Source organism: Doryrhamphus excisus, linkage group LG13 (genome assembly GCF_037039965.1).
Source record: "Doryrhamphus excisus strain RoL-2023G ecotype Guam linkage group LG13, RoL_Dexc_Guam_v1.1, whole genome shotgun sequence".
Classification (NCBI taxonomy): domain Eukaryota; kingdom Metazoa; phylum Chordata; class Actinopteri; order Syngnathiformes; family Syngnathidae; genus Doryrhamphus; species Doryrhamphus excisus.
Window position 1 is genome coordinate 9149555 of NC_136369.1, and position 22378 is coordinate 9171932.

The 22378-nt window shown below is 38.7% G+C and overlaps 1 protein-coding gene across 2 annotated transcripts; it reads right to left on the reverse strand.

Annotated features, from left to right (window-relative positions):
* Positions 1–16524: 16524 nt before the first annotated feature.
* calca (calcitonin/calcitonin-related polypeptide, alpha) lies at positions 16525–20086 on the reverse strand. 2 transcript variants are annotated; one of them, XM_058089210.2, is made up of 5 exons: positions 19954–20086; positions 19712–19803; positions 19494–19622; positions 17990–18176; positions 16525–16955 (listed from the first exon to the last, which is right to left on the reverse strand). In XM_058089210.2, exons 1-4 carry the CDS (start codon positions 19954–19956, stop codon positions 18014–18016), a joined length of 387 nt encoding a protein of 128 aa, XP_057945193.2. In that variant the 5' UTR covers positions 19957–20086; the 3' UTR covers positions 16525–16955; positions 17990–18013. The 2 variants fall into 2 exon arrangements, with proteins under 2 accessions (XP_057945193.2, XP_057945191.2); XM_058089208.2 differs by lacking the exons at positions 16525–16955; positions 17990–18176 and adding an exon at positions 18762–19180.
* Between the last annotated feature and the right edge of the window lie 2292 nt (positions 20087–22378).

A 22378-nucleotide genomic window follows, 5' to 3' on the forward strand; every position in this document is an offset into this window, starting at 1 on the left:
GCTGCATGAGCTGCATTCGATATTGGTGTTTGCAAGCTTATTATAACTAGCGACAACCACAACAACAATTCAAATTAAAACAGACCATTTTGGAAAGGTGCAGATTCTGAAAGATCTAGAAAGCTTTCTGCAGGGGTTCCACAACTCAGTACAAAAGGGCTGAATAATTAGCATCATAAGTCCTCTTTAATAACATTAATGACATTAAGATGATGTGTACATGTTTTCATCTTGTCTGATTGTGCCTCTATTGTGAATATAGAATTGTGTAGCTTTTCCCTAATTAGGTGCGCTACAAATTGTCAGTTAGGACAATGCTCTTTACTGCGCTTGTGTTTAATATGCAAAATAGAGAATACAATGGGGGATGCTTATTTGCAATATTATACATAAAAGAACAAAAAGGAGGTCTATTAGCTGTAAGTGATCTATAATAACATGGTCCCAGGAGGGTGTTCCCCAAATGAGCAAATAAAAACCATTGTAATCCCAATTCAAACCCGCCCTTGATTTGAGGCAAATCCCCTATTTGGGGTATAAATCTGCAAGGCTTTGTGGGTAATTAGTGAACATGCCCAGGAATGTTAGCAGGGCTTGGCAGGTGCGTTTGATCTGTGGTAAGAGGCAAAACCACTGTTGACAGAGAGATGGCAGGAGGATGGAGATAGGAGGGCAAATGGGTGGAGGAAAGGAACATTTGAGAGCTGGGAGGCAGGTTTACTAATTCTCAACCTCGTTAGAGAAAGGCAGGGGAGTGATTTTAGGTGGGATTGTCAGATGGATGAAATACCAAATTGGGATTCTTACTGTTGACAATGTAAGATTAAGGATTGTTAAAAAAAAAAAAAAAAACAGAACACTGAGAAGAAAATCAATCATAAACATTCTACACACATATGTTTTAAGTCCCTAACTGTGAAGGTGCTCTAGATCAATTTAATACAGTGTGATCAACAATTAATTACATAAATATATCTCTCTACTGAATTATTCACATTATTGTGTGTGGCTATCATGGACTCAATGACGCCTAATTAGTGCAGATACACTAAACCTAATTTGCAGATGCCAGAAGCAAAGTTTATATATAAGAGCTAATATTTGAAAGTCAAATTAAAGTTGAAACGGCCAGTATTAACTGTTAATTAACTCGGGTTTTGTGTTTTTTTTTTTTTTTTCTTTGACAAAACCAGAATTGTGTACATTTTCACAAGGCTAGAGCTTAACATTTCGGACCACAAAGATACATTTCAAAGCTTTGAATTATTCTTTTGATGTGGGTATTCTCAGTAGAGCAGATATTATTTTAAGATCTCTTTGTTCAAAAATTCATTTTTATTATCGCTGCATGTAATGCATAGCAATTCCGCACATAACTAGCCATTGGTGCAATTAACATCTTCGATCCAGTTCATATTGCTGATAATTTATACAGACTGTGCACCTCCCCTGTGATAGCTCGCAGGGATCCACTCTTCCTCAGCTCTCGTGCATTTATAGAATCCGTCTCATGCTGATGAAAATGAAAAGTGAAACTTTAATGAACGGGGCTCCACTGTCACGTTAATAAAGACTTTTGAAACAACACCAAGGCCACTTGAACAAGTAAGCCGACAGCAGTGCCAGTGTAGTGACATCAAACCAATTAAAACTGACGATAAATATTAACAGCAGTTGGTGTTAAAAGAACATGACAGGGAAGCTGAGCTATAAACAAGTGCTGGATGAATGATCATTAAAATGGTGTCGCATAAGGGCTGCACAGAAACAGATAAGTTTAGATTTACTGTAAACACTGGAATTGATCTGATCTATTGGGCAGAATGAATGTCAATCACTGACTATTAGAACTGATGTACATTCTAAGACATTACAGTAGTTACATCACATGATAAAATTAGGACACCCCGTGGTATTGAATTTTTTTCACATGACTAAAATTACATTTCTCCAAATTGTCCATAGGTATGAATGTGAGTGTGAATGGTTGTTTGTCTATATGTGCCCTGTGATTGGCTGGCGACCAGTCCAGGGTGTACCCCGCCTCTCGCCCGAAGACAGCTGGGATAGGCTCCAGCATTCCCGCGACCTTCGTGAGGATAAGCAGTATCGAATATGGATGGATAAAATTACATTTGTGGCTCCCCGAATAGGTTTTACTACTTTGGAAGCCATGCCACCGTAGTGTACATGTAATACAGGTATACTCAAAGTTTTATCATCATTAGATAAATGGTCTTATGGAAAATTGGTTGTTAAGTTAATGCAAAAACCTCCTGCAAAAACCTTTCGCTTAATGGCGAGGCCACATTTGTCAACCAATCTAGCTCAAATTTCATTCATTCATTCATTTTCTACCGCTTTTTCCTCACGAGGGTCGCTGAGGGTGCTGGAGCCTATCCCAGCTGTCTTTCGGCGAGAGGCGGGGTACACCCTGGACTGGTCGCCAGCCAATCACAGCGCACATATAGACAAACAACCATTCACACTCACATTCATACCTATGGACAATTTGGAGTCACCAATTAACCTAGCATGTTTTTGGAATGTGGGAGGAAACCGGAGTGCTCAAATTTCAATGTGGTTGAATTTGTCAGGGGAAAAAAATGACATACTAGAACCCAGCACAGTTCCAATTCAGCAAATTTTTTGCTCAATTTTTTGGTCATTTTTTTTCAGAGAACACATCTCAGGCACCCATAACAATTTATGAATACGGTATAATAAAGCATAAAATGTACACATACGGTATATACAGTACAGAATACATGTAATGGAAGATAGCGACACCCTGTTTCTGTGGCTACATCACCATTAGGATTACAGTATGTAGAGGGGGCATTGTGTAAGAAGGCAGCACTCGTGTGTGCGGCTGCAAAAACAAAAATCATGATATTTTTTTTTTTTTTACAGAATCGTGCAGCCTACAGTTCCGGTTTACTTATTATTTTTAGGTTATTTTAGGTTATGGGGGTAATCAGGGTATTACATTGAGTCCAAAAACACCCAATTCAGTCCCTCTTCAATTAGAAATTGCACTTAGTTTTGTTTGTAAACTAAAATATATAAGAACACTACCGACTAAACTAGCATATGTTACCAGTACAGGTTTAAAAGAACAGATGATTGACCTTCATGGCTTCAAGTCTTGCACAAAAGCAGTTTCAGAGAAGCAATCAACTATTGCATTCTGTGATAGCTAATGTTCATAGCTAAACTTTGCAAAGTTGCTCTTACAGTAGCTGACAACAGACAAAATAATGCACATGTTTGCGTTACACACGTTTGAGCAGAAACAGTTCCTAACCAAGGCAGACAGCACATAACTTGACTGAGAAACTTGCTCAAATAACGCATGCATGAGAGTCGGAAAAACAGAATATTCCTCAACCTGACTCAAAGACAGTCATGTTCTTTCAACTACACAAAGACTAAAAACGAGAAACTTTGGAAATGTCACAGTTTCTAATAAATAGGCTGGATTAACGCATACCTTTAATATTCGCTCGACTTAATGGGCTGACATTGTTGAATAATCTATAGGTCTCAGTGATTCAAAAAGGACCATCAAACCCAAACTTGAGAGCAGTGTCTTGTAATTGAATAATACATTACATGTGGCAATTATTTCTGTTAGAAGCAGACTGAGAAATCAATAACCAAGGGATCAAATCAAGGACTGTGAAGCTCTTGTTTCTACTCCCCTTGTGACCAATTACATCACCACAGTTTAAACACCTGCAGTGTCACAGTTAGCTGTCACACGTGTTCTTATGTGCTCTCTCGCTCTCGGTCTCCACAACACAAACACACACATTGTTGTAAAGATGCTAAAAAATATGCTTGTGTATTGTATTGTAAATAAAGTATGTACTGAGAGATTAAAATGTTACAATGTTGTATTATAAGTGACTCCAAATTGTCCATAGGTATGAATGTGAGTGTGAATGGTTGTTTGTCTATATGTGCCCTCTGATTGGCTGGCAACCAGTCCAGGGTGTACCCCACCTCTCACCCGAAGACAGCTGGGATCGGCTCCAGATCCCCCTGCGACCCTCGTGAGGAAAAAGCGGGAGAAAATGAATGAATGAATGAACTATGCCAAAGTTTAAGATAATGAGGTTTGCACACTGTGATTGGCTGGCGACCAGTCCAGGGTGTACCCCACCTCTCGCCTGAAGTCAGCTGGGATAGGCTCCAGCATACCCTGGAAGGATGGATGGAGGTTTGCGCATTTGGAAGTGAGCACTGAAATAAGTTTAGAATGGCTCTGATGTTCAGTTTTGTAGCATTTTAACACGACCACAGTGAGCCGTACTTCCTAACATGGCCGTTTGCTGTTGCCACGTCTGAAGATTTGATTGACCGTGTTAGCATGGAGCTAACGCTAATGGTTTCCAGGAAATGTTCAGATTAGAACTTCCTTAAAGAGGCAACAATCACACATCAGTGGTCGAAGCAAGAGCAAAAAATGGGACTGTTTTGTGAACATGGGTGAAGCTGGACTATCTGCCAAAGTGTTGCTGAAGTCTAATAATGCCTTTCCAACATTACTTGGTCATTTTGAAGAGTCAGACACGCAAGCTGTAAGTAACAATTTACCAGTGTCCTAACTATGTTTATTTTGTGCAAGTAAGTCGTAGCATTATAGAGTGTGCATACAAGGAGTGCCTTACCTGCATGCATGGAAATCTACTTTTTAAACACAGGTACTTCTGCAAAAAATGTTCAATGACCAAATATACACAACTGATGTTCTGTCAGGATTGTCTGCACTCAATAAACCTGGAGCTACGTTACCACTCTTAGATAGCATACCTGGTAAGTCAGGGTCTCCAGCCAGTAGCTCATGAGCTACTAATGAGCTCCTAAACACTTTTCAAGTGCCTCCCCAAAGGGGTTATTCAATATTAACAAATCCTATACTGACAAAATTAAACAGTGGGGTTCGGCAGTCTTCCGGAAGTCTTCGGTAGCACTTGAGAGTGTGACCAATCACAGCAGAGTGGGTGTGCCCAGAGGTGGGCTGTGGGTGGAATAAATTAAATCATTTTGGAAATCCAAGGAAATACAACTCGAGTAGGTGCAGATTCTGGAAGATCTAGGGCACTTTCTGTGCGGGTTATTGTGTGTAGCTGCTCTATAGGAATCCACAACTCAGTACAAAGGGCTGGATAATTAGCATAATAGGTCCTCTTTAATAACCAAAATTAAGATGTGTACATGTTTTCATCTTGTCTGTTGTGGCACTGTTGTGAACAGAACATCAAGACATTAAACTGTTGGGAGAGTAATGCATCTTCATGTGATCTTATACCTGACCTGGAGACATATACATTATGCACTACTTTCTGCCTTCAGGCACTTTCTTCCCATGACATACAGTGTGTGGTGTGATTAGGAAGGAGTCAGATTGTCCATTTTGATGGACATTTTAACAACATATCACATGACACTAATACACACCATAAATATTTGGCTTTGAACACACAGGTGACAATGTGCTCTGATGTGATCTCATTATCTGTTGGTTTATTAGAAATGTTCACAGCCCCAAAAAACCTGATATCATATCTCATTAAACGTTGATGCTCTCGGTGGGTGAAGAGAATACTAGCTACATCAAAGGCCTTGTTATAGTCGTCCACCAAATACTAACCCTGAGCATCCCCCAAGACATACTGAAAGTTTGCATCATTCACATCTGAAAGTTTTAAGAATGTATCTAATGAATATTAGTTTATTCATTTGCCAGTAATGGAATTTCATTGATGAAACAAAGTTATGTTGAATAGTCACAACTTAAAGTAATAAAAAACATCAAAACAAAGCAGCTTGCAGAGAGTATATGTGTACCCCACACATGCCTGAACCGGCTGCAGAAGAAATAATATGCATGTATACAGTCATGGAAGTTACTCCAATGCGTCAAGGCAAAATTTATATTATGCAGTTTATATTTATTTTTATAAAAAAGTTCATATCATGTAGAGGTTCTCCATAATATGAAAGTGAAATAAAGAGAAGTTGTCCGAATACAATTTCTCCTTGGAGTGAAGATTCTATTGTTGTAAAATATGCATATTGTATATGTATGTTCTGCCACCTGAAATGTTTTGTGCATATTTACTGCATGCACACATGATCAAAACTGTTGGTACTCTTACACCAGAGAAGGAAAAATCCACAAGAATCATGACATAAAATAACACACAGTGTTAATACTGAGTAATTTACCAAAATTTTACAAATTGAAAAATCGCTGACCAGTTGTGGTTCAACAGAACAGTTAATGTAGTCAACTGTGTATCTGAATAAAGTCACATGCTACATGATTATAGTTTGCATTTCTACACTATATTACGACTTGTGCTTAAAATACTTGCACTTCCATATTTATGTTCCATATGTTGGTGTCTAGGACTAGATGGGGCATAACAAAAGTGTAAAAACAAAATACCAGGCAAGGGAAAAGGTAGCACATTATCAGGTCAAAGTACATCAAGTATTTAATTCCAGGAGCAACAGAAAACAAAAAGAAATCCTCAATACCAGGACACAAAAGAAACTGGTGAAACAAAAATAGCTGAAACAAAATGGCTGTGCACTCAACACAAAGGAGAGCAGCACAACTCGCTGGCTGCCTCTTATATGCCAGCTCCACCTGATTGGCAATTAAGCACACCTGAGATGCACCTTCCAGGTGTGTAACCACTCTGCAGAGGAGAATGGACACACACACACACACACACACACACAAAGCATCCCACGCACTGCGGGACTAACACATAATATTCAATTCCCATGATTTAATGTACTAATGTACTAACTTGCATACCAACATGGCCGACTTTCTGTTCCATTGCATACTACTCTCTATTTCTCTATTGCATGTTTGCATGACTCATCAATTTCTATAGAAGTCCTACAGATCACATACATGTATACACAGCACACATATAGCTAGATAGATATATAGATACTAGATATATTTATAGTAGTGTACTCGCTCATCCCTAACAAATATAAAAGCATGTGGCGAACACAGGCCTCCAACAAGCGCCATTGTTCCCCCCCATATTGTGATTCACACATTTCTGAGTCCTGTGTGGAATTTTTGTGGCATTAAAAATATTCTCAAAGGTTGAAAATTGTATTTATCTCAAAATTCCCTTCTTTTTATTTCACATTTTGGCAGTGAAATAGCATGTTTGTTCGTGTTCTGCAATGTAATTGATATACTGAAAAATAACTAAATATGTTTCATTTTTGAGCAGTTAATGTTTGTAATATTTACCTCCTATATATTTCCCTGTTTGCCATCACTGGATGTTTGTATGAGTCACCAACTTGAAACAGATCATTAAAAAAATAAATAATAAAGTCTTTCAGATCACCAACACAGATACACAGAACACATACAGTTGAATAATAAACAATATTTCTGATCAATCCATGTCAATTTTCAGACTTAAATAAATAGACTTAGTATTTAAACTCCACCCATTTTCAGGAGTACAGCTGTTGCCACATCCTCTGGCTCGACATTGTCATATTTTCATATTTATACACCCGTATTTTTTTATATCTTATACAGCTTTGCCAACTTTGCAACTTTGAAATTCTTCTCTTTGTTGGATTCAATTTGTCAATCAGGAAAATTGATTTGAATAAGTCCTGCTTTAAATTCAAAATGAATGAGATGAAAATGTTGAAATGGACTATAGGACGACGGCGTGGTACCAACCTTGTGTTTCGTTTTGACTTTGATATGCACTGGTCTTCTTCCTCTCATCTGAGAATAGATCATCAAACTAAGAATGTCAATACTAGCCTACACACACAGGTTGATCCTAGCAATAATAGCCTGGAGCCAAAGGATGTGTCTTCCATGATTGATTGATTGTAAATCTCATATGTGCTGTTTGTTTACTTAGGACTGTGCGTCTAATAGGGGGGAAATGTAAACTGCCATATCTTCATATTTACTTCTTTCATTGAGGAACACTGCTTGTCCAAAACTGTGTCATTATTAATCAGGGTTGAACACCTTGCCAAAGGCAGTCAAACTGTCATTGAACTCATCACAGCAAATGGAGCAGCAACAAATGCCATATCTGATGGAGTCAACAGGGCTCAGTTGTGGCATGCTATGATGGCCACTCAAAAACTGTGGAACCAGGAGACAGAGCTTTGATTGGGGGTAAAAAAAAAAAAAATCATAAGCAGAACTGCAGCAGCAAATTACTCTGATGTAAAGAGAAAAAAGTGCTTGGCTAAGTTTTACAGGTTTTAAAACATCCACGGGCTAGCTGAACGACTTAACATGAAAAGAAGAACTCGTCTGTGTGGTGGGCTTGCTTTGCACATTTCATAGCAGTGGTTTCTATCAATGCATACCTTTTCTGTGTTTATGTTTTTTTTAGTAGTCACTGTGTTTGGTTCTGGGCTAAGAAGACAACATTTGTTTTGTGCACATAAAAGCACCTTAGCTGACCTATGGTTGCAGTCAGACCTTTAAAGAAATAAGAGGACAATCAAAAGGACAAATGTGACAAGCCTTTTCTGTAAGGTAACAAGATGAATGTGAAACAGAGCTGCTTCTATGATGTCTTTGACCTGAAAGTTCAAAGCTGCTCCTGGACTCTGGACCCCTGTTCAGTGAGTGAGAACCTCAGACAAAGGCTTTGTTCATAATAAAGTAAATCCACCATATTGTTCCTTTGAGCTGAACACCAATTCCAAAAGGGAATCGGGGATACTTTCAGGACCTGACCAATGCTTGCAATGTGCACAGATACCTCAAATATTACTTCAATTTTTTTCCTCCTATATCACTGCAATTGAACGTTTCCAAATGTTGAAAAATATTTTTCTTTGTGATTAAATGTGACATTCAAAAAAATAAAACACACAGCAACCTGTTCAAGCCCCCCCCCCCCCTTGGTATACTGGTTACTTATGCTTATGATTGCACAGGCACTGTTCTCAACAAGTGTGGCCTTGTTAAGGGTGCATAATGAGCTTCTGTTTCAAGGGACACGTTATATGGTGGCGAGGAAGGTGGTGTGCTGTGGAGCAACAGGACACCGACTGCCCCCCCCCCCCCCCCACCCCACCCCCCTCACCGCATCACCCTTCTGCTCTGGTATGAAGAGGCACGGGGAGGTGCTCCAGCCTGCAGTCATAGTTAACCATGGCCAAGTCGTGAAGGCTGGCTACTGCTGCGGTGCCTCCATTCCTCCTGAGACGTAAGGGTGCGTTGCGCTTTGAAGTTAAAAGTGTGCCTGGGAGACGATATGAGCTTCTATCTGTGCCGTGTGAGCTGTGTGATATAAGATGTCTGATGATGTCCAAATTATACAATAGTTTTGGTACTCAAGAACTGCTTGGTGATGACCATCAGCTTCCTGTACATAGTGTAATTACTAAAGTACTACGTTTGCTATGTTTTAAAGACACAATGTTGAATGAAAGGTAGGAACCTAACTTGATTTTTAATTTATATTAATTATATAAATTTAAATTAAATTATGTTGCGGCTGTATATGATGTATGTTGTCAAGAGTCATTGGGGCACTTAAATGGTGTTGTGCTCCTCCACTGAGTCTCTGGGGCTCTCATACTTTGCTCAAGGGTACTCTGACAGTAGACAAACATCTCTTCAACTATGTCTTTTTTGTCTGGAGCAGGATTCAAACCATGAACCTTCCACTCCCAAAGCCAAGTTACCTTCTGTTTTTTCATTGGTGCAAGCTACTCCTGTACAGATGTGGATAATATAAGGAAATCCGTCTCAAACAATTATTGACCCTAAATTGTCTGGTTTTTGAACTGCCAAGTGTTTTTTTTATACAGAACATACAATACATAGACCAATTGTTTTCAGTTACTAAAATTAATGCCTCCTCACTGTTATTAAAACACAAACGAGTGGTCAGTACATTAGTATGTGCGGATGTATTTTATGACTATATACAGAGTACATATGATCTAAGAACCTGGCGAAGAATGGTAGAGAATCACAGCTTTTTCATTAACTAGCAAGGCCCCTGGAGGCTGCACTCCCATGACAACCAGGCTTCCATCATGCACTTTTATAGAATATAGAGAATATCAGATTTTGATCAAACATACATTAAAAATCCTTGTGTCATTTACAATTAAACAGATGCTCAGCAGCCGCTTGCATGTCTGAAAAGAAAGCCTTCTTTACATTTCAGCGTCAACACAGGGCAGTTCTACTCCTACAAAAGGGGCCTTCAGAGAAAACTGAAAAAGAGGGATGGTGTGTGTGTGTGTGTGTGCACAAGGAACTAAATCTCAGTGAACAACACAGGTTAAGTTTGTTTTTGTTGGATTTTAAATGCCACACTCCAAATCAGCCCCAGTTAATGTGAACATTGCCCATTTTATCCTGTATTTATTTATGTATTTAAGTATAAACCAAACATTACTAACAAACATCCTCACAATGCCAATTAAAGATATTATGACAATACAGTTAGGTTTCAAAGTAAAGATATTATGACAATACAGTTATGTTTCAAAGTAAATCATCACAAAGATTATTTGATTAATTGTCCCTGTTTGTTAACATATATCTCCAAATACTGACATTTTATTTTTTTAATATAATTTGGCTAGAATAAACCAATTTCTATAAATGCTTAATGAGGAAAACAATAAAAATTCATAATACTGCAAACATAATATAATTGTCATGCATAGTTACATGTTTACAATTAGGTAGTTCATTGTATTTGTTTTTAAAACTAAAAAAAAAGAAAATCAACCGATTGATTGACTAAATACTTGTATAATTGATTGCATATAAATAAATGAATGCAAAGAAAGCTTGTGTGGTTCTTTGGTGCCATCTTGAGCATCTTAAGTGAAATTGCAACTGGGTCATTTCCCTTTATTATCGACCAATGGGGCCGATACAAGTGCATTATAATTAATTATATAATCTTTAGCAATTATTGCTTTTTTTAAATATTCACAGCAAACTGTGCACTTGGTTTATTGTTCTGTGAAACATATAAGTTTCAGGCCAATTTAAGCTGGATGGCCTTTGGAAAAGCATCAAAATTAAGCTTATCTAGCAGATCAAATACAAAAGCAATCGAACACTTTCACATAACAACTCAAATTAGGCTATTTGATGAATTAAATACAGTGAACTTGGTGTTCATCGTAGCGAAAATTCACCTGGCATAACTGCATGGAGCACTTGTGGAGGAGTGCATCACATGAGGAAACAGCGTCCCCCAGTGGTTCAATTGTATATCACAGGTGTTTGGCAAGAAACAGTGACTCAATCCCAAAATAAATGATTTATACACCAAGATGAAGGAATAATTTCACAAAGATTAGACATTTGAAGTCTGTGACGTATACAGTTTAGTAGAAAACCAACAACACCTGGTACAGGTAGTTATTAAAGTTATTATTATTACAGTGGAACTGGAAGAGGTGGCAGAAGAGCAAGAAGTCTGGGCCTCCCTACTGAAACTCCTGCCCCCACGACCCGGACCTAGATAAGCAAAAAAATAAATAAAACGGATGGATGTACTAACTATACCAGCTCAATGAGAAGCACAAGTCTTGTCATGTTTAACCACATGATGGCAGTGTAGTGTAGAGGACTATCTTTTCCCAGATTTCCAGGCCTATCCAAAATTAAATAAATTACTGGGTCACTAGATCATGTTACAAGAGAAGGGTTACTGCAGTTTTATGTCATACAACTGCTGTTTTATGAATAGAGTGTCAATGTATCTTATCCCTACCCTCAAGGGTTATCATTACATTTGGGACAATTTGTCAAGTTGGATTTTTGTATTAGGAACTCAAAGTTGTACTTTTAAATATCCATTGAAAGAAAGGTTTGTAGTCCCAAAGCAAACAACTGATACTGCGCTAATCAATTACAATGGGAACAACTTTAATTGGCTCCCACTTTGTCAACCAGATGGTGATTAGACTAAAGTGACAGTTGCCAGTCCCCAGACAGTCCAGAGAGCCGATGTCTGCAACAGCTCAGATGACCCTTGAACCATCTCAAACAATAACTCTGATCTCCTTCATTAGCTTTTGCGTTACACATGACTGCTCACATCCATAGGGTGTCCGTCCTGTTCTGTTCTGTCTGGAATCATCTGGGATATGGACCAGAGAGAGTACAAGCATATTAAAAACAAGCTTTGCTCTGCATCATTCATCCACCAAAGGTATGCTTAGACTGTTGAGTTCTGACTTTCGCACAATTTATTCCACAAACAATATCTCTTTGTATTATTCGGTTACAAATATACTCCTAAACTAAATATTTATACTGGGGATGAATTACAAGTAGTCACATTTTGCACTGATGGATTGTAGACGGATGGTAAGCAGTATTAGATTGATGCCATTACACAACTTGAAGCTCCACCCTTAAGGCCTACTGTTGCTGATGGTCATTGGTTGCAGTCAGCATCAGTAAGATCCGCCTTTAGCCTCCTGCATGCTTAACGCATGTGAATATTTTTGGGTCTACCGTGTGGCATTTTAGTATAACCATATTTTAAGAAATATTAAAGGGGACCTATTAAGCTTTTCTGACCTATAAATGCAGTTAGAATGTAATATTCTCGGGTTAAACGATGCCAAAGTTTCAGATATTGAAGTTTGCGCATTTGGAAGTGAGACCTGAAAGAAGTTTGGGATGGCTAAAAATGCTCGATTTCAGAGGGGAGTTGCTAAAGTGTTCCTTTGTGATGTCACAGAGGAGCGGGCTTCCTTATGGGTGTGGCTGTAGGCCAAATACACTCTCTGCGTTTAGGTTGCTAGCAATGGCTCGTAAAAATTGTTTCATTGGATGTAATTTGTTTACAATATTTGTTTACAATTCCTACAGACGCCACCATCAGTCACAAGTGGTTGGACTTTCTGATTCCCCACCAGCAAATGGAATGTATGTATTTTAATCTGTTAATGGCATTTCACACTGGACTGTTTTGTGAACATGTGCCAGTATGCAACTGGATTAGCCAACAAATTTGTTAAAACCTGACACTTTTCCAACATTATTTGAAGAGCCAGAAGAGCAAGCAGTAAGTAGCGGTTTATTTTGTATGTCATGAAGCAAAATATGTTGTCTGTGTAGCATTATAGAGCGTGCATAAAGGGAGTGTGGTCGCTAATCGCAATTTCCCGCTTCTACCAGAGTTTTTTTAAAACACTGGTAGTCCTGCAAAAACATGTAATGACCACATTTAACGTTACTGATGCTGTACAAAAACTAACGCTAAAATGCCAAAGATACTTACCATTGAGAGACTCCTTGAAGTAACCTCTTGAGAAACTGTCCAGTCTCTACTGGAGCTACAGTATACCTTATTACAGATTACCATTTATCTTTATAGCCTCCTGAGACCCGTGAAAATAAATGTGCATTGTTTTGCAGTAAAAAAAATTTTGTTGGGTGAAAACAATATGCTGAAAATGTTTGTTTATGCAATGTCCTTTGCAGTTGTCTTTCATCCATCATCTTTTTCTATTGTTTTAGTGATAATAACATTAAAAAAAACAGAAATAATGTAGCGCAGCTCCACACTCACATACCAACAGAAAGTGTGTCCTCTCCACAGCCCAACAGTTTTTATTCTTAAAAAGTGTTTTGCAAGTGAAATGCTTCCAGAGCACAAACATGCACTGCTGAGTCTACGTATATGATCAGCTGATGAACACAATGTTCACAATTGAACTGCATTATTAAATCAATTCTTGTACAAATATTTTTGAATCAAACCTACAAACCATAAACACAACCCACAATGGCAAGGTTCCAATTTATGGGGTTCAAACTCCAAGCCTCAGGCTTTTTAGGATGATTTCAAGAGAACTTGAGTGTCAGGACATAAAACAAAGTACTGTAGATATTCTCCCAAGCTGACCACGTGTTGCTTAATGTCAACAGTGAGACAAAATGTCGCTACACATGAGCAAATATTTTGGATGTCATGTTAATTCATGAAGCATATTGTTTTGACAATCCCCTCTCCCTGAAGAGGCACGCTGGCAGAACAAGCATGTCAATTAAGGGAGCCAGCAGCCATGAAGACCAGGGTCTGCTACACACACACACACACACACACACACACTCACTCTGTAGAGATATAGCCTGAATACCCGATGGGGCTGTTAGGCCAACAATAAATAGTTTCAGGCTTTCCGCATACAGTATATCTTTCGTAGCAGAGGAATGTAACTAATAACAGCTGAAATGCTTTGGACTGCCATTTTGTGTGAATTTTTATCACTGATAAAAATTTAAATGATCTGTAACCAGTGAAATACTCATAGTATCATAGACTCCCAGTCAGTCGCAGCAGTGGTAGTTTGGTGCCTATCATGCATTTAGATGCAGCAGTGTTAAAACATATTGTTGGGTTTGAAATACATTTGAAAGCCTACCTGTGCGGCAAGTTTTCCCCATGTGTCTTCAGCAAGTGTCTTCCTGTTGGCTATTTTATTGGTTAGTGTGTGTGTCATGTGATCAAGGAGTGATATCCTGATTGGGCGCACAGAATCACATGAGTCAACCCCCATGATTTAAATCACCTGGTTGCTGGGTGTTGTATATCAACCATTTTATTTATACTTTATATATATATATATATATATATATGCACCTATAATTAAATGAAAGGGTATTAAATAAATATGTAGTGTACAAGTATATATAAATAAATTATGTTAACAATTTCACTTGGGGGCGGCACGGCGGTCTAGTGGTTAGTGCGCACAGCTAGGAGACCAGGGTTCAATTCCACCCTCGGGCATCTCTGTGTGGAGTTTGCATGTTCTCCCCGTGCACGCGTGGGTTTTTCGGTTTCCTCCCACATTCCAAAAACATGCTAGGTTAATTGGTGACTTCAAATTAGGTAGGTAGGTATAGGTAGGTATGAATGTGAGTGTGAATGGTTGTTTGTCTATATGTGCCCTGTGGTTGGCTGGCGACCAGTCCAGGGTGTACCCCGCCTCTCTCCCAAAGACAGCTGGGATAGGCTCCAGCACCCCCGCGACCCTCGTGAGGAAAAAGCGGTAGAAAATGAATGAATGAATGAAGAATTTCACTTGGGTTACAGAGCTTTTTTATACCACTTTTTCCTGAATTCACAGATTGAAAAAAAATCACAGTGTGATGCTTAGCAGTGTACGGTATCTCACAAAGATGAGACACTCCTCACATTTCAGAAACCATTTCATTATTTATAATAATGGCTGTGTTGTTAAATGTTTAATGGATGTATTGTTAAATATGTATATAAAATGTTATAGTTATGGTACAGCTGGTGACTGACTCTATGAAGAAAAAGTATAGTGGTTCTTTTAGAGTTGAGAAACTATACAGATTCCGGTCAGGGAATCATTTTATCATCTTTATTATGTATGGTGTTTTCAGAGAATGCACACAGAGCAATGAATAACTCTGTACCTGCACCCTGCATTGATTAAATGGGTTTGCATGATCCAACCTAACCAACCTAACCCTAACCCTATCCCGGCTGACTTCTAGGGAGAGGTGGGGTATACCCTGCATTGGTTGCCAGCCAATCACAGGGCACATATAGGCAAACAAACATTCAAACTCACATTCATACCTATGGACAATTTGGAGTCATCAATTAACCTAGCATGTTTTTTGGAATGTGGGAGGAAGCCGGAGTACCCGGAGAAAACCCACGCATGCACGGGGAGAACATGCAAACTCCACACAGGGATGCCCCAACGAAGAATTGAACCCAGATCTTCCCGTACTCCTGACTGTGTGGCGAACATGCTAACCGCTCTTCCTCCATGCGAACGTTTGCATGATCTGAGCTGATTAATGATGAAAACCGAGATTCCGGCTTATATCCAAGTTCCATTTTTATAGTATTTTCCCTTGAGAAGATATACTGTAATAAAATGGTTTCTGATATGTAGGGTAATGCAACTCACTTTTGTGAAATACAGTTCATACAATGCACTATGTTTTTATCTTTCCTCCACCATATGAATTTATTATATTACAACTACTAATTGACCACTTCAGAGAATAGTACTAAAATACTAAAATGTAACTAAAAGCACTGAAATATGTTTGGGATGGCTCAAAACACTTAAGTTTCCACAGTGAGCCGGACTTCCTTATATGGGTGTGCCTTGTACAAGCTGTTAGCTGTACAAGCCGAGTGGGACCAATCACAGTGGTGTGGAAATCCAAGGAAATAAGTCTGTTGGAAAGCTAAAGAAATACAGCTGGAATAGGTGCAGATTCTGAAAGATCTAGAAAGATTTCTGTGTGGGTTATTGTGTGTAACTGCTCTATAGGAGTCCACAACTCAATACAAATGGTCCCCCCTTACACTGGGAATGTGCATGTCAAGTAATGGGATTTCCATTCAGTTTATTGTGCCACGTGCATGTGTTCATGTTGCAGTGTGGTTTACTGCTCCTCCACACAAAACACAAGAAGACCAAAATACCTCGTGTAGCTAAATACAATTTATTACTGCTTTCAGCTCACAATTATTTCACAGATTATATTACATAGTCACAGTCATAAACACAGGTTTCAGCGCTGCATTTGCAACGTGCAGTATGATTAAATCTGATCACATGATTTACTTGAAGCCACAAGACAGCCACAGTTGTTCCAGGTTTCATGAGTGCTACAGATGCACAGTCAAACTTCTAGTATGAAACATGATACTTCTGACACAGGTCAAAAGGGCAGCTGAGCTACAGGCTCTTCCATCCTCTCTGCTTGCAAAGCTCAATATCTTCCCAACACGAGTATAATTTACAACTTTGTGCTTAACTACAGACTAACAAGAAACACCAGCAGTGGTGTGAGAATCAAACATCAGTTCATAACGTGTGAAGTGGAGGCACAATGATGCAGCTTGGTCTCTTCCAGCCTAGAAAAGCAGAGTCGAGAAAATAAACATGGTTATATTTTTCTTTAATGATGTATTATATCAGGGGTGCCCAAAGTGTGGCCTGGGAGCCATTTGCGGCACATAGCTTTTTTTTTTATTGGCCTATGGCACATCGTAAAAAAATTATTTAAAAAATTAAACAAAATAAACAGAAAAGAATGAAAAGTCAGTAATACTTGTGAGGAAAAAAATATGTAATCTAATTATGAGGGAAAATAATGTCATTTTAGGAATCTTATAGAGTTTATTTAGTTTAGTTAACTTTATATAAGTTTATTTTAATTGAAAGAATACAGACTTTTTAATGTAATACTATGAGAACAAAACAATGAACAAAGTTGTAATTATTGTGGAAAATGTTATAATATTGCGACAATAACGCTAAAATATTATGGAAATAAAGTCATAATTACAAGAAGAAAGCTGAAATAACAACAGCAGACATTGAAAAAACCGCTGTAATTTTACAAGAATAAAGTCAAAATATTAAAGAAAAAAGCAAAAATATTCCAAGAATACTATTTCCAAGAATAATAAAAAATTATGTATTTTCTGTGTTAGAGTTGAAATATTAAAGAAAATGTTATATTAATCATATTACAACTTTTTAAAAGCTGAAATATGATGAAACAACAAATTAAAGTGGTAATTTTCTGAAAATTAGGTTGGGGGAAGAGGTATACTGTTATGGCAATAAAATCAAAATATTATGTGAATAAGGTCATAATATTACGACGTTTGAGAAGAAGAAATTTCAAATATATGGAACATTTAAGTTCGTATTGTACACACTTTTTCACCTACAGTTTATCTGCATTTTTTTCTTGAAGTATGTATAACTTCTTATTCATATCTACATGTGTTGGTTCACAAATTGAAATGCAATCTTTCATTTTTCAGACATGGCCCTTAGTAGAAAAAGTTTGGACACCCCAGATGTAGATGACATTTTTTGTGAGGATGTCATGACTTGGCTAATATTTGTACCAGCAGTGAGTCGACAGTCATCGTACCATATACTGTAAATTCTTGCGTGTTCATTCAGGGCTGCGTCGCCTCCGTTTGCCAAATGCTTGGGCACCCACGCCAGTGGGAACAAAGTTGCGGTAGCCCAGACCTCCCGATCGACTCAAGTAGTCAGCCAAGCGGTGGGTGACACAGGTGGCAGTGTTGCATGCCCTCTTCTGCGCTGTTGTGTTGCTGACACAAGACATTTAATTCACATTCAAGATCAAAAAGGACTTGATGACTGTCCACAAAAAAGTCATTGTTCTTCAAAATAAGAATATAATGCCATTTTTATCCTTTTCGGAGCCTGCATGGAGACTCAGTTCAGGGGATGTTGCTGATTGTTGCCAGCTTATAAAACCCTTTGAGACTCTTTTGTGAATAAGGGCTATATAAATAAACTTGACTTGACTTGGCTTGACTTTACTTGAATTACAATTCCGGGTTCTGAGTTTAAAAAATACAGTACATATTCACTGAATCATATTTAACTATTTTTATGATGAAATCTTTAAATATCAGTACTTTGGCGTGTGTTTATATTATAATGGATGAATATGCTGCAAAGTAGTCTAAATTTAGTTGAATAAGAATAATAATTGTATATTATATTTTTGACTTATATACATACAGATATGCTTATATATATTCATATATTATATATACATATATTTACACATATAGCAAATAATGTCATTTGGAATATATATTTTTATTGTTAATAATACTAATAATAATGTGTTAAATTTGTATTTTATTGTACAATACTGTATGAAGTGACAACATCAAATGCCAGACAAAAGTGTATGATACCATTGATAATAATATTCATGCCATATTCAAGCTTATACTGTATAATGTATTTCTTGAGCTGAGAAGAAAATGAAATGTCGGACATTCCTCTGAAGTGAGTCAGGTAAAAGTGCATGCATCACCAGTCCCACGTGCACACGTATACGTAGAAACGGATAACAAAGCATCATGATGCCCAAGGAAGAGAGCGTACATACTGAATATATCAATTATACGTGTTTCCATAATGTTCATATTGCTCAGCTAGACCTCTCTTCTTTCCAGGTGTTCCTGCTCCCACGTCTGTGCGGGGATACGTTTGGAGTTTGTGAATATCCTGGGACAGTTTACCCAACACACAAGTGCTTAAGCCGGTGCAGCGCTTTGATATGGATCTATCTGGGCTGTTAAAGAGACACAGACATGCAGAGACAACTCACAGTGACAATGACACGATGCAGGTGCATAGTAGTATGGATAGTATTACATGCATTACATTGCTTAACATGGCATGCATGGAAATGGGCATGCTAACAAATCACATTATAAACTTGCTTGATTTTTTCTGTGGTGATGTTTATCATGCATGCTTGCAGGTATACACTACCATGCTCAGTTCATAGACACCGTTTGGTACTGACTGAATGATTGAATGAAATCCAATGCATCATTATTATTATTATTATTATTATCATTATATACTAAGATCAATATTACCTGTTTCCATCAGCTGTTTGGTGATCATCATCTAAAGCAAGCTGCATAAATTCTTTAATAGCTCTTAGTAACTTCTGAATATCATCATTGGATAGAGTGACGCCATCTGTCATGGGATCTTCACGACTTCTGCAATACAGTATAGTTAGATGCTTCTGTGCTAAATTCATCAACACATCATTTATTTATGTGCAGTGTCTTCTTTCTACATGTCTTACCTAGATGGTGCTGCCTGTGAGATGTACATTTGACAGAAAGTCAGCACACAGGCAAGAAGAAGAGTCCCAAATTTCAGTGTGATCATGACTCCCTAAGGGATGGGGAAACATACAATACATGCACAGTCCAAAAAGTGTATAGACTCAGTGTACTATGCCCTATACAAGCCTCTATCCAAAGTCCATCCACGTGAGGTTGGTGAAAAGTATTTTACCAATATAAAGAGTCAGTATCTACTTACCATAAGCTGGTATTGGTGGAGAAAAGTGTAGGCTCAAGGAGGATGTGCTGACCGCTCCCACAGAACAGGCTTTTATGTATGTTCCCCTGGGTTCTGTGAGCACTTGATCATGGTCCACTGGCAGCCAATCACAGGTCCTGGTAAAGCATTAAAAAAAAAATCAGACGCAAGTGACATCATTGCATAATGATCATGAATATGCTGCAAAATCTACCCAGTTCAACCATTCATTCATTTTCTACCATCTCATGAGGGTCGCAGGGGTGCTGGAGCCTATCCCAGCTGTCTGTTGGCGAGAGGTGGGGTACACCCTGGACTGGTCGCCAGCCAATCACAGGGCACATATAGACAAACAACCATTCACACTCACATTCATACCTATGGACAATTTGGAGTCACCAATTAACCTAGCATGTTTTTGGAATGTGGGAGGAAAACGGAGTACCCGGAGAAAACCTACACATGCACAGGGAGAACATGCAAACTCCACACAGAGATGGGCGAGGACGGAATCGAACTCGGGTCTCCTAGCTGTGAGGCCTACACACTAACCCCTTTTCCTCCGTGCAGCCCTCAGTTTAACCATTAATTCATTCATTCATTTTCTACCGCTTTTTCCTCACGAGGGTCGCGGGGAGTGCCATAAGGCGGGGTACACCCTGGACTGGTCGCCAGCCAATCACAGGGCACATATAGACAAACAACCATTCACACTCACATTCATACCTATGGACAATTTGGAGTCACCAATTAACCTAGCATGTTTTTGGAATGTGGGAGGAAACCGGAGTACCCGGAGAAAACCCACGCATGCACGGGGAGAACATCCAAACTCCACACAGAGGGTGGGATTGAACCCTGGTCTCCTAGCTGTGAGGTCTGCGCGCTAACCCCTAGACCACCGTGTTTAACCATTCAGGCAAAAATATGTAGAAATTGTACTCTAAAATAATAACTTCAAAATTCTGTTAAAATATATTTTTGCTATTCTTGCTTGCTATAAGCGGTGGTTGAGTGGTTAGCACACACTGCTTGGAGACCCACGTTCGATTCCCTTCTTGAGCATCTCTGTGTGGAGTTTGCATGTTCTCCCCGTGCATGTGTGGGTTTTCTTCGAATACTCCGGGTTTCTCCCACATTCCAAAAACATGCTAGGTTAATTGGCGACTCCAAATTGTCCATAGGTATGAATGTGAGTGTGAATGGTTGTTTGTCTATATGTGCCCTGTGATTGGCTAGCGACCAGTCCAGGGTGTACCCCGCCTCTCGCCCGAAGACAGCTGGGATAGGCTCCAGCATACTCCGTGACCCTAGTGAGCATAAGCGGCATAGAAAATGAATGGATGGATAAATCAGCTGATGTCAGCTCAATCCCCAAGTGTTGGATGAACATCAGATGTCTGTAAAAAATATATCTCCTCACTGATCCCCATGATCTCCAAGGCAATGATAGAAAGTAAAGGAAACAGTTTAACAGCACATTGTTACAAGAACTATGCATGCCCTTGCAGCTGGCATGCAGGTGCTGCAAATTACTGGAAACAGCTACAATTACACTCTTCCCAGTCATCCAGATGTTAAATAATCATGTAATACTGCAGTACGCAGGGCGATGTGCTCATTGGAACATGACACAATAGAGGACAACAGGAACTGCGGTTTGTCGATTGTGATCAATCTTTGAATTTCATTATATTCAGGAAAATGAATTAGACAATAATGCAATTTCCCAAGAAACCTCAAAGGGTAGATCTCAGCTGCTTTATTGCTGGACACTACTCAGTCGTCACTAGAGTAAAAGCTTCCTGTTCAGCTCCTCCTTGCTAATTTTCAGACAGTAGCACTTTCTTTTTAAATTCAACACTGAATAACAGCTTTACAGATGCCATGTCTGCGCTGATGTTGTCTGTCGAGGCAAGAATGTCTATCAGAAGTTATAAAAAACAACTGAAAAAATGGAGGCAACTATTTGAGGTGTGGTGTTTACTAAGTCAAGGGAATTGTGTATGATGCAGTTAATTGGGACATGGTGTTTGAAAAACGGTCCATTATTTGTAAAGTGAACTAATTCAGAAAACAGAAAAACATCTTATTTTAATAGATCCCTCCTTTTCGCTCTTCAGTTGCCATTGTTAACTCGCAAATATCACTGCTGCCCCCGCGACCCGGACCCGGATAAGTGGAGGAAAATGGATGGATGGACTTATGATAATATAGTAATCCCTCATTTATCACACTTAATAGTGAAGTGTGAAGTGGAATTGTATATTAACTTGCTGCAGGTTTTGAGGCTGCATTGACTATTGAAGCTTGTGCTTCCATTGCCAAACAAACTTTTGTGCCTTAGCACACAGCTATGGTGCATTCATTGACCACCGAACAAAGTGCAAAATCTTAACCCTTAATGAAAAAAAAACATACAGGT

Bases quoted from the DNA above. Each gene is read 5' to 3' on its own strand.
- calca (XM_058089208.2), bottom strand. The intron at 19,623-19,711 runs GTAAGACATGTA...ACTGTATTGCAG, and splicing joins TCACAGGCAGCACCATCTAG to AAGTCGTGAAGATCCCATGA. The intron at 19,181-19,493 runs GTAATATTGATC...TCTCTTTAACAG, and splicing joins CAAACAGCTGATGGAAACAG to CCCAGATAGATCCATATCAA.